The sequence below is a fragment of the Lagopus leucura genome, unplaced genomic scaffold (assembly GCF_019238085.1).
Source record: "Lagopus leucura isolate 7727_CA_CO unplaced genomic scaffold, USGS_WTPT01 Super-Scaffold_73, whole genome shotgun sequence".
NCBI lineage: Eukaryota > Metazoa > Chordata > Aves > Galliformes > Phasianidae > Lagopus > Lagopus leucura.
In genome coordinates this window covers 65,980,449-66,007,479 of record NW_024962252.1, presented here as the reverse complement: position 1 = coordinate 66,007,479, position 27,031 = coordinate 65,980,449, and the positions used below count along the sequence as shown (strand labels likewise).

Below are 27,031 nucleotides of genomic sequence, written 5' to 3'. Positions count from 1 at the left end.
AGTTCAGAGGTGGTGGTTTTGTTACATGTTTGAGACTTGACTTCAGGTGTCCAGAGACGCAAGGCATGGGGGCAGGTGTGGCAGAACAGCCCTGCAGAAGTCTGGAATTGTTTTCCCCCCACTGAATCAAGGAACCTTATGTATCCATCCCTCTGGTCACTGACTTGCCATTTTAATTACTCTTCTATAGGAAATACCTAGAAGTCATTCACAGAATTATATAATTTTTATTATTTCAAGCTTACAGGTTTTCAGCCTGTTTTGCTGTTCAAGCCAGAGCAGGTGACCATCTCTTCTGCTTTAAGATTGTCCCTATGGCTGCTGAGTAGATAGTTTTCTTATTTTTAGAGGAACGCAGCGTGTTTTGAGATGGTAGCTAGTGCATAGTAGGTGTGTGAACCTCCAACTATCTTGCTGTGCTGTGTCATCAGCAACAATCCACAGGAGATTGTGCTTCAAGACTGTAGCAGTAACTTGGAAAGACGATATTCAATGGTCTTGGCATTTTTTCCTTACAGGCTGTTACGTGCACGTAAGAATCTCTTACTGTCATGCATTCAGGTAACATTGTCATGTATTTACAGTACACTCATAATCATCTATTTCTAACCTAATACACAGTGTAAAAATAAAAATACTTAGAAAACAATTGCCATTTTACTTCACAGAATTTGCTCTTTTAAAATGAGCGTAAAGTGATTAAATTATACCTTCTCAAAACTCTGTTCAAAGCCAAAAATGCCATGGCTTAAAACAAGGCTGTATGAGGGCTGCTCCAAAAATAATGCCTCCTATTTTTATTGTGTTGGCCCATGGTGTCAGAGTTGGATGGTGGTGGTATGGCAGTAGAGGTTGAACTTTCCCAGCAATATTCTGTCACACTTTGTTGCTGTGCGAGAAATGGCAGCGGAGGGGCAATCTGACAAAATGGTGTCTGACTTAGAAGTGCGCATGAAGCAAAGGCGTGTTGCTGAATTCCTCCATGTGGAAAAAGTTGCATCCATTGACATTCACAGATGATTGCTGAATATTTCTGGAGACAAAACTGTAGATGTGAGCGCAGTAAGGCAGTGGGTGGTGCGTTGTAGCAGTGGTGACAGCTGGTCACTTCTGCTCATGCAGATTTTGTGTGGCATGCAGGCCCTTGTACATCAGCGGTGAAAATGCATAAGTAATGTTGGTGACTGTGCTGAAAAATACTGTTTTGCAGCTGTGAATTTGCTCTATCGAATAGTGTTGTTGTGTTCTGTGTTAGCTGTAGTAGTTTCCATGGAAATAAAGAGGAGGCATTGCTTTTGGAATGACATATATAATTAGAACAGTCTTTAAAGTTTAAATCATTAGCTTATGCTTTTCCTTAAACTATGAAAAGCTTGTGGCAAAGACAAGTTCTTCATTTATCTGTGCATAGGAACACTTCTAAAAACCACAGAGTGAATAAATTTGCTAAGCTTCGTTTTTCAGAACAATTGTTTTAATATTGGAATGTCCTAGGTAGTTGATTGAAGTCATATAGGGCTTGGCCTGTCTGTGTCCAATGTTGGATCTTGCTGGAGGGATCCTATGTAAGCCATGAAGCTGTTGTTCTGATGGCCCCAGTCATAGTAATCTGGAGAGAAACTTGAGAGGAAAGCAGAATTAGTGAGTGGCAGGTTGATTCTATACACAGCTGGTTAGTTACTGTGGGCAAAATGCAATTGCATAGTTGTGGTTCTCATACTGAGATGAATCATTACTTGTTTCCTGATTCTTTTAGTTCACTAAAGACTTTTCCCTCTCTGCTTTGCTGATCCAGGAGGTGGTTGAACATCTGAGTGCTAAAGAGTTGGTGTTTCTAATCCATGCCTATCCTGAGACAGCAATGGACTGTCAGTGACAGATCTGAACCTCCCTACATCTGTATAGAAGGGACGTGGATCTGGTGAGCATCTCTGGTGTACTGCCTCTGCTCTCATAATCAGTCGGTTTAATTTATACTGGGAGCTGTGCTAATGTGGCTCATTCCTTCACACCTTTGCAAGGAAGAGCATCTCTAGCTGTAGGCTGGGTAGTGGCTGGAGTGCACCATCTGCAGCATCTTCAATGGGATGAGTTACTACATGGAAATCTATTGCAGGAATAGGGTGATAACTCTAAGTAGTGACTTTATAATTAGAGGAACTGGCTAGTGACTGTCTAAGTAAAGGAACTAGATCTGGGAACGTTAGCTGCTGTTAGCGAATCTTATTTTCGGATAACTTATAATGATCTAACACCAGCGTGTTGTAGATTCAAGAATAGAAGATAAGTAACACACAGTAACTTCCTCTCAGGACAGGATGATGCACTGCCTTTCCTTCTCTGAGTGAGGTGCTGTTCTTATTGTGAACTCCACTTTCCTGGAAGGATGAGCTAATCCTTATAAACCTCATGGTTGCACAGAAGAACAAAAAAAAAAAAAAAAAAAAAAAGCCTCTTATGACGGTTCTGAGTTATGTGGGATCTCAAAAGTTAAGCAGAATTGCATCCACTTTGAGCAAATGGATAAGCAAATATCCCTTTTACTTCAGGTGAGCTGCCCTGAGGTGTTTAACCATGTTACAGGACAGGCTTTGTCACTACCACCATGGCAAGTTGCCTGCCTGCAGTCTCAAGCTTTACCCCTCTTCTCAAAGCTGGGAAAGCAGCTACTCTGTAGGGTGCTTTGCTGACACATTGAACTATTAAATGACATGTCTTGCTCTGCTCTTGGAAGAAGTAGAGGGTGAAATGCAATCCAAAGATCTGTCCTGACTTTTTCAAAGATAGTTCTTAAATGATGTAACCATTTTCATTCTTGTGTCCTTGTAGTTTCTATGAGTCCGTTCATGTGCTGCCACATTAGCTTCCTCCCCACCCTTTATCATTTAGGCAGCAACTGAATCTAAACAGTTTTCATTGCTCTTATGCAGTGTGTACCTTCCCTCTCCTCCAGCTGTTTCTGTTATGGGAAGTAAGCTCTTGTATCTTACCTGCCCTGTGCTCCTTGGGGTGCAATATTCCATGCCAGATCATCATCACTGTCATATCTGCGAGGGTTGTCAAAGAAATAAGATCTGGGATTGAAGCCATGGCTCGGGACCATTCCTGCATTGGCCTGAGAGAAGGTTAAACTTGAGTTAGTACTTGCAGCAGATAAATTGCTTAGTGTGTGGCTTCCAAAATAAGTCACTGCATACTTATATCCTGGCTTCCAAAACAAAACAGGCTATTTTAGGTATTCTGTAGACAACTAAAATTTTTCTATTTTTTTTCTTCTACTGACATAGAGATGTTCTCATATCTTAACAGTTTTTCCTCATGTAACACCTTCATTTATACAGAGCATTTTATTTCATAGGATTTAAAATGGAGAGTAGACACGATTCAGAAAACCCATTTGAGTCTGGACACAGTGCTCAGAGACATCTGGGAACCAGCTGAGCTCCTTTGACTCAGTCAATGCTTATATGTAGGGATGGGATTCCCAGTGCATGTGGATAAGGCAGGATGGCAGCATCTCCTTGGCCTTAGGTAGGAGAGCACTTAAACCTCTCGTTATCTCTTCAGATATTAAATAACTTTAGCAACGATGAACTAAAAATACACCCTTTTCTGTCCCCGTTTCAAACATTTGTCTTGTTGAAGCTACAGCAAAGCAAAGGTCCAAGTGCTGCAGTTGCTCTCTGTCAGCACCAAAGCATGCGGTTGCTTGTTTCAGGTGGTATCAACTGCCACGTGGAGCTTTACCTCTGGACTGTGCTGCATGTAGGCTGTCTCTACTCAAACTTTCTCATTCTGAAGTCCTGAATGAAATGTGAAGCCAAAGGGTTACTATTTCCTGGAATTTTTCCCTATAGCAAATGAAGAATATCTGGATTTTTAATACATGAGAGTTAAGTTTTTTTTTTAACTAAAGAAGAGTTTGTTTTAATTCCAATCCCATGCTTCATGGGTATTTTCTATAGGTAGACTATTTTCTACTTTTCAACTGTTTTAAGTCTGCTGAACATATTGTGGCCCTTAGTCTCCCTCTTGTGGCATGTTTGCACTGAAGTTCAGTTTTGCCTTACTACAGTTGCCTTTCTAACATCCTTGTTTCCAATTTTCCAATTACAGCAAGTGTTTGGCATAAATATCTTGTGCAGGAAAAAATCATGTCTGATTGATTCACTATGACAGATAACGTCTATCCATAGAAAGTTCCCCATGAAAGTAGTGATAACACCAATGACTCCTCAACTGTTATCTTTCAGTTTGAGACTGGAGGCTTTCTGAAAGTCACAATGCAAAAGCATAATGTTGTGTGTGTTAACGTAGCGTGTTCTGACTTGCAAGAGAATGCTGCCTGCCTGACCCTCATTTGAGTAAGATTCCAAGTGTTTATGTGATCAGTTTTGTAAAGCAGAGGTTAGATCACAACTCTTACTTCCATTTTCTGTGAATCTAACACCATGAATTTAAAAGCATGGCTGGCTGTACTAAAATCGCCTCAAGTAAAATGAGATCTTTCTGTAGCTGCTTCTAAGAAGAACAGCATCGCCAGACTGTTGTTTAAAAACATTTAATTTCTCCTCTTTACAGTTATCCTGGCTACTTCCTAAGCAGGAGTAGGGCTGAGATCTTATTTTAATGCATTAATTTTGATAGACATTGGTAGGTTTCCTAGTGTGATATCAGGTATCACAGGTGAACTGTAAGAAGGACTTCATGTAACTGGTGTCTGTTACTTCCTTACAAGTTTGACTTTCTCGCTGCCTTTGAAAATGTGTGTACGAGAACAAAAGTTGTGGTCTTCTCTAGAAGTGTGTTCTGTGAATTGCTTCTCTTGTGAATTTACTGTTTACATTTTCCTAGGGGGAATATTAGCTTTAATTGAGTTTGACCCACAGATTACCTAGGTAATCCTTATGCCAGGCTGATAAACCTATGTGCTGTCAACCAGCACACCCTAGCCTGGAAGTGCTGCTTACAGTCATTAAAAAATTCGTGTCCATCTATTAACTGCCTTGTATTAAGGATATATAGTATTTTTGTTACAACTCCCACTTTAATCTGTGCTCTGCTATTTCAGCAAGCAAAAATGTCAGGTAGTGCTTATTATAGCTATTAGCTTTTGGCACTGAAACAATTCAATGGACACAAAGCTAGAAGAATTAAAGCTAATTCATATATGCCATGGAACAGTTAGCACATCATCATTTTGCTGCTCTCTATGTTATGAACAATACTGTGATTGAGCAAACTGACTCCTTTTCCACTGACTACAGTACAGTGCCATATTAACCCACGAGGAACATGTCCCTAAATTTAAGGTTACTGATTCTTAAGATAATTGCCTGAGAAACACACTGTCTTTCTTCTGGGTAAATATGATGAGTTTCTTTCATAAGTACTTAACATAACAAGGCCATTGACTTGGGTTTTATTCTGCTGAGGGCACGTTGAAAAAGATAGTATGTAAAGAAGCAAAAGCTCCCCTGCATGCTGAGCCCTTCAGACCTGCCGCAACATCCCATGAACAAATATACTAGCAGATTTCACTCACTAGATCTTTGGTAGGATTTCGAACACGGAAGAAATACACAACCAAGGAAGTAGGCAAGAGCTCCCAGACGAAAAGGATCACTCCAAACACTATGTACCCTGCATCTCCTAGCTGGCATTTCAGATCCGCCTGTTGAAAAGTCAGAAAGAAAAATATTTACAAACAAAAATGGCATTTTCTTTTCTTGGTGCAAGAGCCAACATGTCTTCTTACGAAGCGCTATACTTAATTGGCTGGAGCTTGACAACATGTCCGGAAACTCCAGTGAAGTTGGATTAACCTGGCTAATGATTAAAGGCATACAAAAAAAAAAAATGTTCTATGTTGTTGAGTGTATGACTTCTCTTTCCTTCTGCCCTTTCTCCTCCTCCTTTCTCATCCTCTGTCTTCAGCAAAATCAAAGTTTGCTGGATGCTTGCCAGGCTCTTAGGCTGGGAAGAATGTGATAAAATGGACTTAGAGAGAAGCTACCTTTCTGGTCCTTTCTCAGATGGGAATAATACATGAAAGAGCAGTCAGTGCCCAGGTCTTCAAGGTTATTGCTACAGTCTTTAAAAATTAAGGTTTGGGACTCTTCAAATGGTTGCACTTTGTTATCTGGAATAACCACACTGTTTCTCTAGCGTTAGCTTTGAACTAACTTCTCTCCAGATTTCCCCTCTGCTGTTTGCCATATCTACAGAGGGCAGTCCTGTCTTTTGATGTGTTTTGTGTGGAATCAAAAAGGGAAATGTTTCTGAAGAATGACCTGAGGCAGTTCACTGGAAAGACACAGCAGGTCCTAAAGCATTCCAGTCAGCCCCCCTTATGAATAACCATGGCCTCCAGGTGGGAAACTGGATCAAATATTCTGGCCATAAATTTCTAGTATCTGCAAGGGACCATCAGCAGCCACCAACACACCAGGCTTCAACAGGAGGAGGGAAGGTGTTGGATTCAGGAGATGAATCACAGTGCACTGCTCTTCCACCTAAAATCTGTGTCTTCTAATTGCACAGTGGTATCACCTAGCTGTACTCCTACCCACACTGCAGCGGGGGGACTAGAGGTCCTTAACGTACTGTTCTCCAACAACTCTTAACGAGATCCTCTGGACAGTCTTATCCTGCTGATTACCTGCCTACTACCTTCTAGTTTTATTTGCTGCTCAACAGAGAATGGCTCCAGGTTTGCTTTGCCTGCCTGGCATTACAAGGCACTTGCCTGGCCAGCTAGGAACTCTGCTTTTGTTCTGCAAGTGCTTGCTTGGTGGTGAGGAGGCATCATGTATCTGGGATTTTGAGCCCCAAAAATATTTACTCATGCTCTAAATACCTGCCATTTTTCCAAGCCTTGATTGAGCTTGAAAACTACTGGGACCTGTGTGTTTCAAAGCAGAGAAAGGAGCTGGATGCCCAAATTTCATAAAATTCAAGAAAGATTTACCTGCTTATTTCCCTTAGCGTTTCTAATACTGCTAGTTCTCAATATCTGAATTGTAACTTGCAATGAAAAGTTGTGAAGAATCACAGTCTGATCCTAAAACTAGGGAAGATACGCTACTGACAGAATTAAGGTACATAACTCCTCTGCACTAAGTGCCAATGGGAGACTTGATGATGACTTCAGAACTTGGAACTTTGCATTTCAGGGGCATCAAGAACTGTTTTTCTGCTCTCCAGCTACGGTACATTCTTACCAATGAACCTGTCTTTTTGAATGTTGTTTTTACCAGTAAAATAAAAATGAATTAAATGTTAACTAAAAGATTGATATTTTAAAATTGTTTAATTGGCAGTTATGTTTTTCTTTTAGTGTTTTTTTTTTCTCCCCCTTTCTGCTTTCCATTCTGCTGTTATTGCAAGAAATTTGTATTCCTAGAGCAAATCAATAAGCTAATGCCTCTTGTCATAATGTTTAGGAAATCAGCTGTCACATGAGAATGAGTTTTTCTCGTTAGCAAATATTTTCATACTTGCCTGATCTGATACGTTGTACCAATCATAATCAAAAGAATTGACTTTCTTGGTTTGGGAAAATGATAAGATGAACAAGTTGTAACAGGCGCGTGAGGTATAAAGTAGTATAACAGTCACTCCTATGCTTGTCACCTGACACACTGATGATCCCTGGAAAAGATTTGAACACAGGTTATTAGTCACATGGGAAGTTGACAAGAATATTTCTTTGCATGCAGTCTGTGGGGTTGTTATGGTGCTTTGACTAATGTTACTGACTGATGTTTTCCTTCTTTGATCAGTATATCCTGCACTCTTTTGTATTGCACAGTGGTTACCAGGGAATGGCAGTGGTTCCAACCCTTACCAAGATGGGCTGCTGTTAATGCCTGTCACTGCTGCACAAGTGCCATTTTCACAGCAATGAAAGCACCTGAGAACACCTGGTATTGGATAGAGCTAGAGAATTCAGCTGCATGCCAGCTATTGAACATCCTATCTCAGACTCTCGCTACTGGCATGATGCAAACTTGCATCTTTTTATAACTGCTTGCTGTGCACCTATTTCCTAAGTAAGGAGCAGATCACAACAGTCAGCAGTTAAACACAGTGCAGACTGGAACAGAACATCCTGCCTCACCTAAAAGTCAACACAGAGAAGACGAAGCGGAGGCACAGCCTATGGGCAAAGTTATCATGGCCGGGTAGTCTGCAAGTGGGACCTTCAGCACCAGGGCAGGAATGACACTGCAAAGCATGAAGTCATGACAGTTCCTAGGGTTCAGAGAAGAAAAGGGACAGAGCAGGGGAGAGCCTCAACTAGCGTGAGGAACAAGGGCAGCTCCTGACCACTGCTTGTTGGAATCAGGGGACTGAGGCATCAGCACAGGAGTTATGGCAGCAGAGGAGTCCAGGAGGCATGGCTATGGGGATCAGTGAGTCTGATCCATGAATCAGGTCATGGTGGCAGGCCTGCATACAAAACGAGGCTTGCTCTGAAGGAAGAAACTCAAATGCTGTGCAGTTCACTCTGGAATGGTATTTATCACGTCCAAAGGAGGAATGCACTGAGGAACCATGCTTTAGGCTAGCACAGTACAGCCATTTGCTTCACTAGCCCTGCCCTCCTTCTCCAGGCAGAGACCTACACAATGCAGATGGGTTCTTTTCATCTAGCTGATACAGACAAGCCAAGAGGGAAGCTGCTCCCCCTCACGGGACCTTTTATACCCAGGCAGGAGACAGCAAGGTCTGCACATCTCCCCACACTCAGGTACTCAGCTAGCAGGTTGGCAGCCCGAGGCACAAACAGGCAGAACACAAATACAAAATGGGTCAGGGCGAGCCACCAGGTCACCACATCCAGAAGCCCTGCATAACCCTAGCCCTAGCCCTAAAGCCTTGGCTTAAGGAGCCCACCAGGCTTCTCTGCTGCCCACGCCTGCTGGTGGCTGTTGTCCTGTTGCTTTGCCAAGCAAACACCTCACACCGTGCGTTCCATGGCTAGAGGCAATAAGGAGTGACTCGTCAAAAAGGCCACCAGGAAACTATAGCTCGCCTACATTCCTGCAAAAAATAACATTGCTTCAGAGAACAGCCTGAATACTCGGGAGTATTATGAAACCCTCAGTGCCGTCAGTCTCTGCCTGATGACCTGCTCACAGCGCTGCCGCAGACACTGCCTCCAGCCAGGCCCAACCTGAGCCGGGGGGCTGCCATGTGGGAACTGGAACAGACACCCAGCGCACAGCAGTGAGAGCAGCAAGCAGGAAGTGCCAAAAAGGGGAAACATCCACTCAACACTTCCCCATTCTCCTTTTGTAGGAGCAGCGGGGCTGCCATGGAAACCCAGGGGAGCGAGCAGGGAGAAGCTGCTAATGATCACACACCATGTCCCACTTCAGCTGCATTTAAAAACAGAAGCGAGGAGCAGCGCACAGTCAGTGCTGCCCCACGCCAGTTTCCCCATAAGGCTTTAATAGTTCAATACACTGCAGCTTTAACAAACTCTATTGCCACCAAATACAAAAAAAAAAAAAAAAAAAAGGGACTGAACTTGTTCTGTTTTCACTGCCAGTCAAATCTAGTCAGGTGACCTGGGGAAAGCAGAGTGCAGCTCGACAAGCTTGGAAGGATCCCCTCTTCAGTCACAGGCCCATAGAAAAGAGAGGAGCCCTAAGTAGGTAGCAGGACCAAATGCATGACGTTTCTGGCCCAACACTCATGGGTGGGCTCTGCACCTCCCTGGTGCTGCCTGGGCCACGGCTCAGGATCAGGTCCGGCCCCGCACCAGATCCTGCAGGTGATGCTGTGTCTGCCAGCACTTTCATGTGTGGCCACAGAGTATGTGCCATGAGATGGGAGATACAAATAAAAGGCTGCCAGCACTGGTCCCCATCTCCAAGCAACACAGAATGCACATTTTGTCCAATGCTGCTTCTGTTGTATCACTGCAAAGACCGAACTTTAGCTCTTTAGCTATTTTTTTCAGCACAGCAGTGGCAGATTAAACCAGGATGTTATTTCACTGCTGGCTCCAGCCTTCTGTATCCCTAAGTATGTACAGCCAAATCCTATTGGAAGTCCCCGGAGGGACTCTATTTCAGGTCAGCAGAAAGAAGTACAGTGCTCTTTAATTCTCGTTTACACATTCAAATTTTCATTAGCGCCATGCCCTGTCTTTTCCTCTCTGCCATAACACTCAAATTTCTTTGTTTTTCATGAAATAGCTTGAAGTGAAGGAGATAAGGTTTCCTGCAGGAGGAAACAGAACGAAGTAATCCACCAAAGCCTCATGTAGGTTAACACTGCTTTGTCACAGAGATTTACACTTCTGTGACTTGCAGCAGTAGATAAACTTTTCTCAACAGTAAAAATAATCCATTGCCCGTGCCCTTTGGTCAGCAAATGACAGAGTGGAAAGAAGCAAAACAAACTAAGCTGTGTTTTTAAATCTTCTGTTCAGCCATGAACTTTTAGTTGTTGTGCAGTACAGCCAGATTTGATTAAACAGGAAAAGTATTCCTTTCATCTGATTAACCAAATGGAAGGAGGGATTTTATTATAAGATTTTCAAAATGGAAGTTAAAACTTAGATTTTTGGAATGCTTGTTGTGATAATGGTAATGTGCTACTGGTTGAATTAATCGTTTGCTTTAAGCTCTAACCATGTACTGTGAATACAAAGACCTTTGAAAACTTTGTTTCATTTTGTATAGATACAAAACATTTTGACTTATGACAAACACAGCTAGCTTTTATGACACCTTTTGCAGACCCAGCTCTTCCAGCAAAGCTGTGAAGCAAACATTTCTTGAAAGAATATTTTGTAGATTAATAGGAGAGACCTTTTCCCCCTTCTCTCTGTTTGGATGAATTCATAATACATTAAGTCTTTCAAAAAAACTATTATATTATCTATAGGACACTATGCAAATTTATAAAGGATATTCATATTCCTTTTTCTGGTTTACCTTCAGCACACTGCTACCTTAAACATTTAGAATAATCAGCCAATAATTTGACAAACTGAAGGATCTCAAAGTAAAAACCACCTCTCTGAAGCAGTACTGAAATGTAGTTGGGTGGCACCCAGCTTAAAAACAGCTGTGAGGAACTCCAGCCAGAAGTTCTGTAAACTCTGTCCTAAATATGTATTCTGGGGTCTGTGGGGTTAGACAAAAGCACCCCTTCTACTCCTCAGTATTTATTTATTGAGCAGGATGTACAACCAAGTGCAAGCTGTGAAGTCTAAGGCCTCTAAGCTCTCGGGGGATCTGAAGAACCATGTGCCTCTGCCTTGCACAACCCATGTCTCTCAGAAGGTACTTTAAAAGGAACTGAAAATGTACCTTACCTTGGATTCCAAGTAAATGTTGGCTAAAGACATCTTGGAAATCTTATACAGGCAGATGGAGAGTGAAACAGCGCAGAGCACAAACAATGTGTCATTAATCGCCACCCGGACAGAGACAATGACTTTTCTCTCTGAATTCTGTGTCCTCACCAATACTGCACATGTTAAGTTCACCAAGAGGAAGAGGAGACTTATGAAAAGAGAGGCCAGGTAGAGGGGCAACCTGGGAGAGTGAGGAGAAAACAGTTTTAGCGACATTGTTCAGCAAGTGTCAGTCACGACGTGGAAGCTGCAGCTCTGAATAATGGAAGCTGCACATGTTGGGCTGCCACAGCTGACCAGTGACCCACAGCCAAATCTAAGCACTCTGGATTGCTGGAGAGATGAACAGAGCTAGTTTTAGACCTTTTTTTACAGTCACAGAATAAGCAGTAAGTAAAAAAAACTAATGTCAGGCAATAAAATTTGGAAGAGTGCAGCAGAGATACAACAGCCCAGTTCTTACAAATCATTTAAAATACACACGTACTTTCTTAAAACATGCATTTCATGTATGGCACAAACCATCCGACTATTTGCTGACAGGATAAACCTTGCAAAAGGTTGAGCTGGTTGGAAAGGACTGTTGTTGATCCTGGTTTTACTGCCATGAAAAGCGTCACTGACTACCAGTGTTTGCAATCAGATTTCATATTAAATTAGGGAAGAGCCTAAGCATAGGAAAATTACTGGCTCCCCAGCATCGTTCTCTGTCCCTTTTCTTAAAAATTTTTGTCACGGGCAACCTCTTAAAAGAACCATCAAGAAATGTAAATATGCACATTGATTCTGGGTTGGCATTTTGCCATCTATGCCAGATAAAGGGTTTGTTTGCACAACCACAGGAGCAGAGCTGGAACAGAAATGTGACAGAAGCCCAGGAGCTGGACTGGTTTGTTTTCCCACCCACCCAGAAGTGATACCTGCAACGTAAGTAAGCCATACACCCAAGGAAGGCTGCTTCTCTTTACTCCTACACACAGCTGCAGAGGTTTCCATGAACAAACAAACAAACAAATAAAAAGAAACATATTTACATTTCAAGTGTTTGCTTATTTCTTTATCTCTGTTGTCCAAGACAATTCCTGATAGGGTTTATAATCTGCAGCCACAGAGCAAGTGGTTTTGGCCCTAGTCCTTCATGTTTGATGTGAATTTTGAATTTGACGGTCTCTGAGGAATCAAATTTGGATTGTTTAAAAATACTTTTACCTCATGGTGATAGATTTCTTGCATGTGTTTAACCCAGCTACAAAACAGAAGAGTAATTGTCTTCTTTTCAGAGGGCAGGGAAGGAAGAGGTACACCTTTGAGAACATTTAGATGCATAACGAGGAGAACTGAAAGCCTCAAAGTGCCCGCTTGCATCAACAAATCAATGCCCTTCTTTCCAGCTATATCTGGCAGCAAACAAGACTGCTGTCTTTTCCTTGCTGGTCATGGAAATTCCCTCTCGGGGAAGATTGCGCTCATTCTTATTCTTCCAGGGCAGGGCTCTGTCCTTAGAATGAGCAGTTAGAGGCAGCTCCTTTCAACCTCACAGCCTAATGCCAGAAGCACTGCAGTCCTGGAGCTCCTCTTTCACACATCCTCCTCTGGAGGATGCAGTTCCCACTTGTAGTGTGAATATTGTATTTACCGTTACATTCTGGGGCACCACAATATAACAAAGATATAAAACTATCAGAGAGCATCCAAAGGAAGGCTATGAACATAGCGAAGGAGCAGCTGAGGCCCCTGGGTGTGCTCATAGCAGAGGAGCTGAGGGGAGGCCCGATGGCGGCTGCAGCTCCTCACGGGGAGCGGAGGGGCAGCGCTGAGTTCTGCTCTGTGTGACAGCGGCAGGGCCCGAGGGAACGGCATGGAGCTGCGGCAGGGGAGGGGCTGTGGGGTTGGGGACAGGTGCTGCACCACAGGGCGGTGGGCACGGAACGGGATGCACGGGGCTGTGGGCACGGCTCCGAGTGCTGGAGCTCAGGGAACGTTTGGACATCGCTCTCAGACAGAGGGTTTAATTTGAGGTGGTGCTGTGTGGACTCGATGATCCCTGTGGATCCCTTTCTACTGAGGATATACTGTGATTCTATTAATATTTCAGAAGTCTTTATGTGATGGTTATGCATCTTCCTTTCCTTCCCCTCCCAAAGCCTATTTAACAGCCTCACAATATCCACAGTGCTCATATGCACCCTCACTGCAGTGTAAGTAAAATGCTCTGGAGAGTATTTTACACACTGTCTCTTGCAGGACAGTAAGTATGCACTCTCTTTTTGCTCAACTTAGTCAGAAGAAACTTCTGCTCCAGTGCAGCCTGCTTGCTCTTGATGTCGTCTCATGACCAGCCAGGCTCCTCCTTGACAGAGTTTAGCCAAAAAAAAAAAAATATATATAAAAAGCACTGTTGAGCTCTCCTGCCCACACACTCTTATGTATGCCAGTGTGAGCTGCACAAGTGATGGGCCATGACAGCTCTTCACATAACGAGCTCCCAACCCCCTTATTAACATGATGCGGCTGGGGAGGCAGCCTGCTTGCTGCCTGCTTTGACAAAAGAAGCATTGTTGTTGGAGTTCTGAATAAGCACTGATGGAGATGTGCTGTGTCTCTCATGGCAGTTTTAGGGTCTCTGCAGCTGCAGAAAGCATTGCAACCTCACTTAAAAGCAGAATGCATCCTTACATCTCACCTACACAGGCAGCTATACAGCATGAATAAACAGTTTTTGTTTGTTTGTTCCAGAAAATAGAAAGAAAGTCAGGAGAAGTGCTTCCACATTACACCAATAACTTTTCAAACAGCCTATTGTGCATAATTCCCACTTTGGGGCTAGTCCCTTAGAAGGAGCTATGTGTAACCTGCCTTGGTAGAGAAGGCATGTACCAAGGCTTTCCTTTTTTCTGTCAGGCTTAGGTGCATCTCTTTAGTAAGTTTTTCTTTGAGCTTTGTACTGAACACAATGAATTTTGCCCTGATTAATGAGAAAACACGTGAAACTACTACATTTTGTGTGTGGTTCCTCAGAAAGTATACACTGTCTGAGGCTTGTGTGCATAAACACATAGCACAGTAAGCCTCAACTGAACCCAGTGACTGTAAGAAATCCCTAAGCCCAGGGAGATATGCAGGAGGACTGTTACATATGAAGCTGGGCTGGTACAGACTTGACCATGAGCTCTTTTTGCTGCAATGACTAATATCGTGAAGACTATGCTGAGAAAAGTTTACTTAAGATTCTGACCCTGATAGGACTTTTTCCTTATTTGGTTTATGAGACCTGTGTAATACACAGACCACAGTCCTACTTCTCTGCCGATCTGTTTATGTTACCATTATCCATTCCTGCCGTGATGCAGATATGACACCAGGTAATACAGTCTCACACTTACTTAAAAACAAGAAACAAACAAAAACAGGAAAAAAAAAATCCAAACCATGAACATCTAGAAAAGAAAAATCAAATTCGTTAAGTGTAGGCCCCAAGCCCTGTATGAAGGCCCAAATCATCCATTTTTCACTAGCCTGTTACAATTAAGACACGGGACCACTGCTGCAGGTGTGCATGTATTCACATCACTTGAACTGCCCTGAAATGAGGTCAGCTTCATTTATTAGGCTCTTTCACACAGGCTAACCGCATTCATATTAATACTTTTAGACATTAAAACAAAACTCTTCTTGCGGTCCTTTACCAACAGAGCTAAATATGAAAGATAAGGCTGGACCAGACCCAAAGGTGATCAGTGTTAGAAATGCAGTAGGCAAGAGTCTAGATGAACACAGAAATGTTGAGGGCAGGGTAGTATGTGCTCACTTAGCAGATGTTAAATAAACATCACAAGCTCATGAGCTCTCTCTGCATGAAGAAAGAATGTTTCAAGCACTTTTTAAGAATAAAGCCTTGCCACAAATGCCATTAGTGTACAAGGTTCAAAGCTGCTATCTCTCACCTTTAAAGCCAACCAGAAACATGTTCATAGACTTTCCCTACATCATGATCTACTCAGGTGTTGTGCAACCTCTTTGTTCCTTTTGGCTAGTGTACCATCAGGGCAGGCACGCTCTCTCACTGGCATTGAGGGCTGGCAGGGGACCTGGTGAGTGTGTGCAGTATTTGTCTGCCAACCCACACTCCTAGATTTCCTTCCCACGGAAACCAGAGCCTAAAGGGGGATGAATGTATTTGTATGTCACAGTGTTCATCAGCGAGCATCTGGCTCTTGCTCTTTTTGGTTTGGGATGTGGCCAAAGTATGCACATAGACCAACTAACTTCAAAGCATTCCTGGGGCCACCAAAACAGATGCAGCCTCTGTTTCCATCCTTAGAATTTCTGCATTAGCTGCTTATCATCATGGAGTACCCAACCGTCACGTCTCATACCCTCACTGGTCACTGGTCCAAGCACCACTCAGCTCGCTCTCACCGTCCTGCCATTCTACCAAACACGTTTTCTCAAGCACTAGCTCCAGGTGGTTGCTGCTCCAGCTGCATCAAAACCTAGCCAGCTAGGCTAGGTTTCCACCTTCCAGGGCACAGACAATATTAGTATTCCACCTGTTGATACAGTACCAGCTTCTCCTGAATAGTCAGTAAATAAGGGGGCAGATTTCAGTTGCAAATTACTCTGCTTTCCTATCCTGATTTCAGATTATAAACTCCTTATTTGGAAATAAGACAACTCTCTCTATCTTTCTCTTGCCCTATCTAAGAAATATTTCCCCTGACCGATGGTTTTAGGCATTGCCACAGTAAAGAATAATTTATTGATCTCTTCCTCAACTTTCTGGACATCTAGGCCATTTGAGGAGTTCTCAAGTAGTTCCTGACAATCCTTCCTGCTCAAACAAGACCTTAAACAGATCTTACCACCTAAATGCAAAGCCATCATAATCTCAGCTCTAATCTCAGCTCTATGGAATCACGGTAAGTCAGCTATAAGCTCCCCAAAACACCATTGTCTTGAATCCATTCTCTCTAGCTCCTTCCCTTCATAATTCTTTTCTAAGCTCCCCAAAACCTTTTATTACTGCTTACCTCACTTCTCAGTTAAGACATACCCAGTCCCACTTTTTCCTATTGCAATGAATATGTCACCCTGCTACCTTTACTGAAGTTCTGGGCCTGAATTCACCTAGCATCCACAGGTCCTTTGTGAACATGTAGGCAAACTAGCAGGGTCAGTGCTTTCTGCTTGCATTTGAAATATTTCCCTTTGAAATACATGAATGTCTAAAAATGGTGCTTGTACTGGGAAATGACACAGACTTTGAAACATAATAGGAAGAAGCTGGCCTCAGAACCATTGTCATGAAACACTGGTATTTAAATATGAGTAGTAGAGATATGAGCATCACAAACTGTCAGCGTTTCTCAAAGTACACGGCAATTTTTCTTCACCACTCCAAAGATTTTCACAGTTCTCACCTGTATTTCAGTAGCTCTGGGGAATATTTTGATTTAGCCTTAAATATCACCTGCAAAACAGAAAAATACTGCATCAGACATAGGACACATGAGTAAAGAAAAATGCTGTGTCCACAGGAATCCTGTCTCACATGTCACATGAAATGTAGTGATACATCACCTGTATGTCTTGTCCATGGTAGGCAAGATATAAAGTATTAAAACCACTCAGCAAGAGATGATCACATACTGTTATGCAAATTGTCCGCACCACTGTTTTCACTTATATCACATACTGATGCAAGGTTTTATATTAGTATTCACAAGAGCTTGTATAATCAAGAGATAAATAATTATTAGGTTCTTATACATCCAGTAAGTACATGCCTCTCGTACAGACCAGCTCATACTGGCACGTTGGGTCTGATGCTGTACACACATGTAAAGCTTGCTGGAGTACCTCGGCCTGAAATTGGTGATGTCAGTTTGCCTCCATATTGCTTCCCAAAAGGATGCCAGTGAAATCTCTTTACTTTGAGGTTTATTTAGCTTCTACTGGCTGTCTGTTCACAAACAGAACAATATATATTTTTACAGAGAGAGCACTCAGGCACAATAGATACCAGGCTGAAAAGAAAAAAATACTGAAACACATAACGTAGGCAGGTAGTACCAGTCACAGGTGTTTAACCACCATCAGAAACTGTAAAAAAGAAATATATTAGCATAATTTGCATTTTGTTTATTAAAGATGATCTAGGGAAGTGTCACTGCTTTTTCGTAAGTTAACATTCTTATTAAACACACTCAGCTTACAAACCTTTATATATGTTTTTTTTTTAACTCAGCAGTCACTGCTGAAGCAAAGTGATTACCAGTATTACAAAATAACATGCTGTGTGGCTGTTCCCTAGGGTTGTTTCCCAATTGATTTCTTCTCAAGTCATCCCATTTTATCCATTTCGCTTAGTATCGCATGTCCTTTAGGGTAACTTCCATGACAGCTAGTATGATTATTGTGATCTGCCAAGGGAACAGGAATTACATGATCACTGTGTAGGTAATAGGCATGTATCCACCTTGTCAGCATGTTTATCTGTCCAAAAAAAGGTGACAAAAATGGTGAAGGCTCTGGAGGGCAAGACGTATGAGCAAGAGGCTGAAAGCTCTTTGGTTGTTCAGCTCAGAGGAGAGGAGACTCAAAAGAGTCTGTACCAAAATACTCAGTCAGAGACATGACCCTTCTGTCACCCTCTTGAAAATCAGTGACCCAACAGAAGTAAAGCATGCTTGAAATGCATCTGATATATGACCTCTGTGAGGAGAATCCTACAGAATGGCCCCACACATCACCTGATTTGGGAGATACTGCCCAGGCAAGTACCATGAGAAATGCCTCCGTCACGGGAACAGCCTCAGCCACAGCTCAAAGTCAAGCATGAGACACAGAACTGCAGAAAATCAGGCTTCATTTGTTCCAGCGCTCCTGGAACAACGTGTCATTTAGCTGCTATTCACCAGAAGCAGCTGCCTTGAATTGAAAATTATTTTTATGACACATCAGTCTGCTTAGTACTAGCGGAACAAGCAGAGAGCACTGAGCCTCTCAGCAGACCTTAGAAAAGTAACAGCTGAAAATAAAATGGAAACACTGAGGGTGGAAATCTCTAAAAATATTCTGCAGCCATTGACATTATTTCCCAGTAGATAACATCTCTGGCAGTATCCCTTAGAGAAGATCTTTGTGATTCATTCTCCAAATTCTCAGATCATGAATTCCCAAAGGAAATCAGGAACAAGTTTCATGTTGCTTTACCTACTTGCTACCTAGGAGGGAGGTATAAGAGGTGTGGGAACGCTGACCTCAACAGCAGTACTCACATGCTGTACCATTAATTCTGACAGCTTTCAGGAGCAGCACAGAACAGAGGTGTTCAAAGCCTGTGCAAAGAGCTCCATGAGACAATCTGCAGTGAGCAATGAGCTGTGCAGCGTCCACAAAGCCTGGGAAATTCATTTGTTCCTCAATGCCAACTCCTGTACTTCCCCTAAAAGATTGCAGCCACCCCCATAGTGTCACAGAACACTGCTTTCACATCAAACAGCCCAATGCTGCCCCACTCAGCAGAATCCCCACAGCTAATTTAGTAAGAACCACGCATGATGTTCCTGCTGCTGGTACAGCACAGGGTCACATCTCCCAGTGTGGCATTGCTGAAGCAGCTGTGTATGGGGATGTTGGGTTTGGTGGAGTTGCCCCAGCAGACAAAGGCTTCTGAATCGTGTTAGAGCAAAAATAACCATGAAGAAAGTACTGCACAGAGAAAGGACACTATGTAGAGGGACATTGCTGGTGCAACTTGTGGATACTGGTGCAAATTGACTGCCAGACAGAGACACAGGCAGCCACATTCTGCTGCCTTTGCAGCCTTATTTCATGAGTAACCTCACAGGAAGAAATGTGATTGGCATGGAATAAAGAGCCATTCAGTGGGGAGTAAGGGTGTCTGAAGCTGAGCTCAATAGCTCAATATACCTCAGCTGTGTGGGTGCAGCTCTAACTCTAAAGAGCCGTGGAAGAAAAGGTTGCCCAATGGCCCCTCCCTGCAAGAGTGTTGAGAAAGCTTCCAGTCAGTATCTGAGTCATCTCAGCAAGGCTTCCAGCAAACCAGAGCAAAGCAAAGCAGCTATTCCTAAGAATAGACCAAACAGCTCACAGAAGGCAGACCTCTTAAAAAGAGACCTTTCAGAGAAACCCAGGGGGAATAGCAACCAGGAAAACTGTGAAGTGTCTTGCTGTTTTTCTAATGGCAAAGGGTTACTTTTCCTCCTTATGTCTTCCCCCTTTCATTTTTTTTTTTCTGAAGAAGAACTATCCTGTTTTTGACTTTCTCTTTGCTGAAGGACTGGAAACCTCAAATAAGATTCTCACACTCCCTCCTCCACTCCCCTGAGGTATATGTCTGGCATATAAAAGGGCAGCAGTACAAAAGCACTCCAAAAAAGACCTAGATACAGCCAGGGAAAATTCCTGTGTTTCAGGAACTGATGTAAACAGCTGACCTTAAAGGCATTTCACCAGCCCCAGCAGAAGAGAGGTGGGGATGGAGGGCAGTGCCTCAGCAGAGAGCAGGGCAGGCAGGCAGGCAGGGCCTGGCTGCTATGACTTATGGAGGTTACAGCTGTGGTTATCAAAGTTACATCAGGAACCACCCTGTCCATGTTAGGATCAATGAAACAGGTGTCAGAGCCAAATTACATAGTCCTAGAGAAAAAACAAACAAACAAAAGAAAGAAACCTCACTGAAGTAGCTTTCAATCTAAGCTCTGACTAAGCTCTGATTTAGCTGCACTGATGTGAATTCAGGTACGAACCTCCAGGATACCTCTGTGTCAGGTGGCTCAACTCACTTTTACTGGCTGCTCAGCTCACCAAAAGCCTCAGGTATGTGTTAAGTGCTCTCATACCTGTCCAGCTGGCCCTCTGCAGAGGAATGAGGTTCGGCTTTATTTACCAGTCCCCATTTCAAAGAGCTGTATGTGGAGCACAGAGCATACTTTCCCTTCCCAGTCCTTCTCAACATTGTCCATCTCTTCTGTCACATTCCACGCAAACTTTGTGCCCTAAAAACACAACCCAGCCTCATGCAGGACCAAAGCCCCTCACCATCACCTTTCCTTTCCTGTGTATTTTCCAGTCCCAGGCCCACTTTCTCTCCTTCTTCCTTTCTTGTCCTTCGTCTTGTTCTTTCCTGTAAAATGTTCCCTCATTCCTGGATCATATTCTCCCAAGTGCCCACTTTATCCCTCTACTCCCTAAACTGTGCATTGCAAAGCCTACTGACATGGGCTGTGACCACCTGCCATACTCAGCCTTGTGCAGCTTGGCAAAAACAAAGGCTGGGACTATTGCAGGGCCAACAGCCGTGCTAAGTTTGCATATGTAGCCTTCCTGTCAAATTATTTTCCAAAGCAAATGATGTCATTTCTCATGTCAGATGCTGACAGCCAGCCAGTCTGCCATTTCAGTTTGTCTCCTACAGATCAAATACAGAGGGCAATGTTTAAAGTCAAATTTATACGCTGATGCTTTGCTGCCTGTAAGTTGGACTCCTTTGTAGTTCTATGTATGTCTGAAGCATGCTGTAAACAAACCCTCTCTATTCTCTCACTGCTAGTATTACTGTTAAAATTCTGCCCAGACTAACTAGAGGATAAGAATCTCTCAATTTCCCTCACAGATAACATGTACTCCAGCTCCACAGAGATAAATGCAGCCTCCCTGAAAGCCTGGTGCTGGTTTCTCCCCGCCCTACCAGGCACTTCCAGCATGGCCAACTCCTGTCTGACTGCCTTACTCTGCACAATTTCTCTCTCATTTGAAAGGCCCTGATTTTATCAGCCTTGCCTGGGAGGCAGGGTAAGTTCCTCAGTCTGGGTGCCAGAGAAAAAATGGAATATGGCTAGGGAGGAATAAAGAGAGGGAATCTGCCTAGCAGCTCTTCTCCACCTATACAGCCTCACAGTTCTTCAACTCAGCACCACCTTCCCCAGCTGCTGGAGGAGTTCCCAACCCTGTGGTTAAACCCACAGCACAACAAGTGGCTCACCGTGCCTGCCTGCAGAGGAGGATCGGGATTTCCAGCATCCCCAATGGCTCATGTTCTTTGGCCTTGACTTTGTTGAGCCGGTAGCCCTACATCCTAGCCTGCCTCTTCATTCCCTTGCATCCTGCTCCCCAGTGAAATGTAAAGCCTGAAACAGAACAAAACGAAGCAAACCCTTCTCTTCCCACCTCCATACCAAAAAGGGCAACATTTGATTTTATTTCCCAGAGCTTATTTAAACTTATGGGCACAGACCTGATCGTAAGGCCTGAGGCCCCTCTCCGGGATGGGAAGAGTGGGAGATTTGGGAAGTCAAGACATACATAACAGAATTCTTGACTCCTGGGGTCCTCGCTGTCTGTCTTCAGTTAAAGTGGACAACGCGTTTTTTGCTGGTGTACGGTGTTTGCTTTATTGAGCAAGAGAGATGCAGATGTATCTATGGGATTTTTTGTTTCAGTGGGTGGAAATGTACACTGCAGCTCTCTGTTGGATGGACATGAGAGCTGCCCTGGCCTGGTACAATGCAGGTATTTGCAGATATTAGGTTGAAGATAGAAAGTTAACCTGAGAGGGAAGTTACCATTCATGTTCTCCTTTAGAAGGCAGGAGATTGAATAAAGACTTTATTAAAAAAAAATACTAGGAAATTCAGCATCCCATTAGAAATAGCAGGTATTTTTTTCTAGTGTTTGATTTCTGAGAGAAGGTAACACTACCTAAGCCTTACCTACAGCACCCTTTTTATTCTGCCATCAAGACCACCCTGACCATACTTCCCCACTCAAAGAACAATTCTCAGGAACAGTTCTGACTCAAAACTATTTTGATTGTAGCTTTTCTTTTGTCCACAGGTCCTCTAGTCTAGCAATACGTCACAGTGCATCAGAGCTTCCGCTGTGTCTGCTGATGGAAATGCTCACGAATAACCCTTGCTTAGCTGACACCATTGTGGCTTATTTGCCTTGTTACACGTAAGAGAGAGTCCAAATTTATGTCCTCATTGCTTTGGGATACCAATTAAAAACAGAATAATTGTGGCTAACTTTCTGTCAAGTTCAAAGGTGCTTATTATTCTGAAAAATGCCCTCAGGCATTTGCCAAATGAATTTTTTTCTGTTGGGCCAGGAAGATCTGCAGTACTTTTGGAATCACTTTTTTTTCTCACTTCTGTGTCTAAAAGGCAGTGCCTCTTCTAGAAGTGCTGAGTGCCGGACAGAAGGTAAACACCTGCAAATTCCATGAGGTCTTCCCATCCTCTGCTCCCGTACTTTGCACAGATCACTCATTTCCCTACAGCTAAGCACCAGTTAAGTAGCGCGGTTCTCATGCAGTGAGACACAGCTGCAGATCTTTCTTTCCTTCCTTCTTTCTAGAGAAAGAAGCATAAATGTTGCTTCTGAACAGGTCTGTGAAGTTATAAGCCATTACTGAACAAAATTTTCTCTCCCCACCCCTTTCACACTAGTTCTTGCTTGCCTGCTGTGGAAAGCTAGATGCACATTAAAAATACAGACTTAAGAAGATGCTGAATTTCAAGCCAAACCACCTTTTAATGGCCAGAAGTAAATAACAGTGAATTAAAAATACATGCGCCTATTCTGTGTCTTCCCATTACATTCCTACAATGGCTCTGCTTGTATTTCTTAAGACTTCATTGTGGTTAGGGAGATGTTTGAGATGAGATTTCACTGGGAGCAACTAGCTCTAACGCAAACACCACTACTAATAATATGCCTGTCTACAGTGGCTCACAATCTTTGGAGATTATGACACACATCACAAGCTCTGAAAGTCCTGTGTAAATGTTTCAAAATCCTCATAGCAGCTCTTCAAGACAGGTAACCATGCTGCTCCTTTGAAGAGAGGCTCAGAGGAAGATCAGGAGGACTCACGGTGACAAAGCAGAAATCGTGTCAGAGGCAGAGCCAATAGCCTTACAATATTTGTGTTTCCAGCCAATGTCTTGTACTTCCTTAGTGATATCAGACAGCAGTGCCAAAAATAAGTTAAAAGGACAGATGCACACATTCTGTATACTCTCATTTTACACCTCTCTTAAATAGAGGAATCAGTTACTGATGACACAGACTCTGAGCACTAGCACAAATGCTGCAGAGTATAGGTCAACATGCGTGCTCTGTGTTCACTTCAGCCCCTACTTCTCTTGGCTATAAGCCAGGATGCTGCACTCTCCAGCCTTCCATGGCAGCCCTGATGCATGTCTGAGGGAAGAATCTCACCTAGGGGTATAGTTTATTCCCAGCTGCTGCGATGGCGATGGACTATGTGATGATGGACATCAGCCCCAGGAGAACTGCATCATTATCAAATGTCATGGGATCAAGCATAGGTGATTAAATGCCTGAGCTAGATTTGAGTAGCGTGTAGATGAAAGGCTCCTTAATCTCTAAATATGTTTCAAGTCCTGAGGAGTGGAGTGGTATGAGTTGCAGGCATTTAAGGCACTGAATCCAGAGAAGTAAACCTAAGTGCCAAACTACGTACGTGGTCCTAACACCCTCTGCAACTCAAATGATCCTCTTAGAGCTTTCATGTTTACGTGCTCTGCTTTTTCAGCTTTGGAATGGCAGCTCTCACAATCAGCCTGACCTCTCCAGCCGGGCTGTTCTGAGCTCACAGCCCTGCATAGCTACAGAGCACTGTAAGCATTGTAGGCACTATAAAAGCACCTAGAGCAAGGCACTGAGCTGGTCCCAAGCAGGACACGCAGCTACACACAGAGCATCCCGGCACTTCCCCTTGCCAGCTGTCCCTGCATTGGAAAAGCTACCTCTGGCAAGAACCATCTGAGAGCTAGGTGTCCTCCTGCATGCACTGTAGTGGGATGGAAGAGACAGCGAATTCAGTCCCTGCTCTCCTGCAAGCTTCCTGTGAGATCTCAGGCAAGCCTAGCAGCCTTTCTGTGCCTCAGCATGCTGACATCTCATCCTGCAACCTGGTACCGATAAACCCAAGCTTACCAGCAATACTTCCAAGCAAGTCTAACTGCAGCAACACAGAGCTCTGTGCGGCCTGATGCAGCTGGATTCCTAGCTGTCCACTGCACAGATATGTTCTCAAGGTGTCCTTCTGATACAGAGATGCTGCTTCCTTCATAACACAGCTGATTTACCTTTACAACACAGAGTCCTTGAATCAGAGAGCGCACCTCTGTACAGCACCTAGCATGTACTGGGGCCACACTCACTGCTGTGTGTAACACAGACCATTATAAGAACTTCTTGGGTCTGCAGCAGGACTTGATCTGCATTTTGGTTGTCGATACAGAATAGAAATCTCCCCACTGAAAACTATCTCAGCTGACTTACAAAATATCTGAGCAGGGGGATGCCTGCAAAATTATTGAGATTGAGGTCTGTTAAGCCAGGAGGCTTATAATGCCTAAGCTAAGCAGTAACAACAATAGTAAAGAATAATAACAGAACAGTATTTTGGACATCGAGCCTTCAAGCTCTCCTGTATATTTTTTCCCTCCCTTTAAATTAAATGACACCCATTTCACAGACAATAGACACTATTTGCCATTCCCGAAATGATCACTGCAGGCTCCACGTTCTCTGTAACACCGATCGCTTGCACACAGATCAAATGTTACAATTCCAAACTAAACTATCTGAAATTTGCTTTTTGCTTTGCCAAAGTACATTAGGAAATTACATCCTTCTCACAAATCTTACAAAACAATAATTTATCCTTCTGTCAGATTTAATCAAATATCTGTTGCTTACCTGTGTGAAGTAAAGATTCATCAGGGTCAGGGTGAAAAACTGGAGGCAGACGGGGAAGCAATAGAGGAGCCAGAAGATGAAGGGGCTGAGAGAATTTGCTGTGACAAAGTCTTTGAAGTAAAATGAAAAGAGCACAGTCCTAAGAGAGGCCCAAAACAAGCACAGAAACAGAAAGACAGTTTGGTAACTGAACCTCTTGTGCCTGTAGTGAAGGACCAGCCAGAGCTGGACGTAGATGAACACAAAAAGCAGTGAATAAAAAACAGTATATACAATGGTCAGGCCCAGCTTCACGTACGGAGGGACAGCTGGCGTCAGGGTCGGTGGAAGGGTGTCATTTTTCAGTGGGTCCCACTCAGGGGCCTCCATTTGATATCAGGAATCGTCAGAATTATTTATTAAGTTTGGCTGCCGCTGCTGCCTCCTCCTCCTCCTTCTCCTTTCATCTTCCTACAGCACGGGAATCAAGAAAATGAAAGAAAACAAGCTGCACTTCCTCTTTGGCAGCTCGCTGTGGGCTGGTAGCACATGATCACAATTCAGAATGATTCATTAGGACTGCCTTTGTCAGCAATTGGCAGGGAACAGCTCCGAACGCTGCCCTTCGCTGATGTTTGTGCACGGATCCCCACCATCCTTAAGAAACAAAGAAATGCAGCAGCCCTGAAATGGTTTACAGCTGCCTTTTTTTTCCCCTCTGGAAAACATTCTGGATTTTAAATTATTTAAGCCATGTTCTATTTTCTGTAAGAAGCAGGTAGGTATCTAACATTTCCCCAGTGGCAGCCACGTTGGATCTTTGTATGATTTTTTTGTCCTGTTCCACATTTAACAAGTACTTTATTTAGTTGTGCTTCAGCAGGAACAATTTTAAGCACCCTCACCTACTCACGAAATTAAAACCATTGTAATAAGCATTTCAGCTCTGCATTGCAGATACCTTTGCATTTATAACAAAATTTTGCATAACAAACCTAACACATTTACTGTCTTTTTTTTTCCTTCTAACACAAGACTTCTCACTAGAATGGAAGAAAAGGCACATTAAGGCTTCCAAATACGTTGCATGCAGGAAGAAATAATCCCCTTAAACATCCTAATTCACCAAAGCATACATGCAGCTACAGGTTCTCTTCTTCTTGGTTGCTGCTTGTGTGTGCTATCACTGTGGCAACAGCTGACCAGACACTCCTTCTTGCAAGTGTGCAGACGTGCCCCTGGGATTAAATCTATACATGAATAGGTGCTATGGCAGTCTGCTGGCTTTGACTCATGGGGGTGAGAAGCGAGAACTGAAACTTGGTGGTTTAGATATTTGCAGAACGATGGAAACACTTAATGTATCTCTAGATCACATATATCACTAAATAACAAGGTGGTTTCTTTTTTTTGAGATAGATGTTAGCTATACGATAGGAGCACTGTCATGTTCTGTTCCACCATTTATAGCAAGCTGCTTATGAGAAGTATTTCTTACCTAGAACAATCTCTGGGGAGGACCTGGCCTTTCTAGTGAGCAGTGAGAACAGATTCCTTTAGCGAGGAATTCCTCGTGCAGGAAGGACTAATACAATATTCAGCACAAAGCATGGAGATGCTGATACTGGCACAGGGCAATAACTATGATAATTACACAAATTATTAATGCCTCACCATAAAAGGAGTTCAGTAGTACTGTTTTGTTGAAAAAGACAAGTATTATAACTGTGCTTATTAATATAATTACAGTGTATATAAGTTTGGATAATGCCTTAGAAAGATCTTCCATTGAAGCTCATCCTCCCCTAAAAACATCCACACCTAACACTTAAGACTATGTCCCAAAACCCATGCTTATATACTGAAATATAAGTGGCTTGATTTTAAAGGTACCAAGCAAAGTCAGCTCCTGTT

General features: G+C 43.1%; 1 protein-coding gene across 2 annotated transcripts; it reads right to left on the bottom strand.

Moving 5' to 3' along the window:
* Positions 1-474: 474 nt before the first annotated feature.
* Positions 475-25,637, bottom strand: GPR137B (G protein-coupled receptor 137B). Of its 2 annotated transcripts, none has more exons than XM_042876575.1 (7): positions 25,139-25,634; positions 16,801-16,850; positions 11,339-11,561; positions 7,504-7,653; positions 5,546-5,674; positions 2,991-3,115; positions 475-1,620 (listed from the first exon to the last, which is right to left on the bottom strand). In XM_042876575.1, exons 1-7 carry the CDS (start codon positions 25,505-25,507, stop codon positions 1,509-1,511), a joined length of 1,158 nt encoding a protein of 385 aa, XP_042732509.1. In that variant the 5' UTR covers positions 25,508-25,634; the 3' UTR covers positions 475-1,508. The 2 variants fall into 2 exon arrangements, with proteins under 2 accessions (XP_042732509.1, XP_042732518.1); XM_042876584.1 differs by having other exon boundaries at positions 1,453-1,609; positions 25,139-25,637.
* Positions 25,638-27,031: the final 1,394 nt, after the last annotated feature.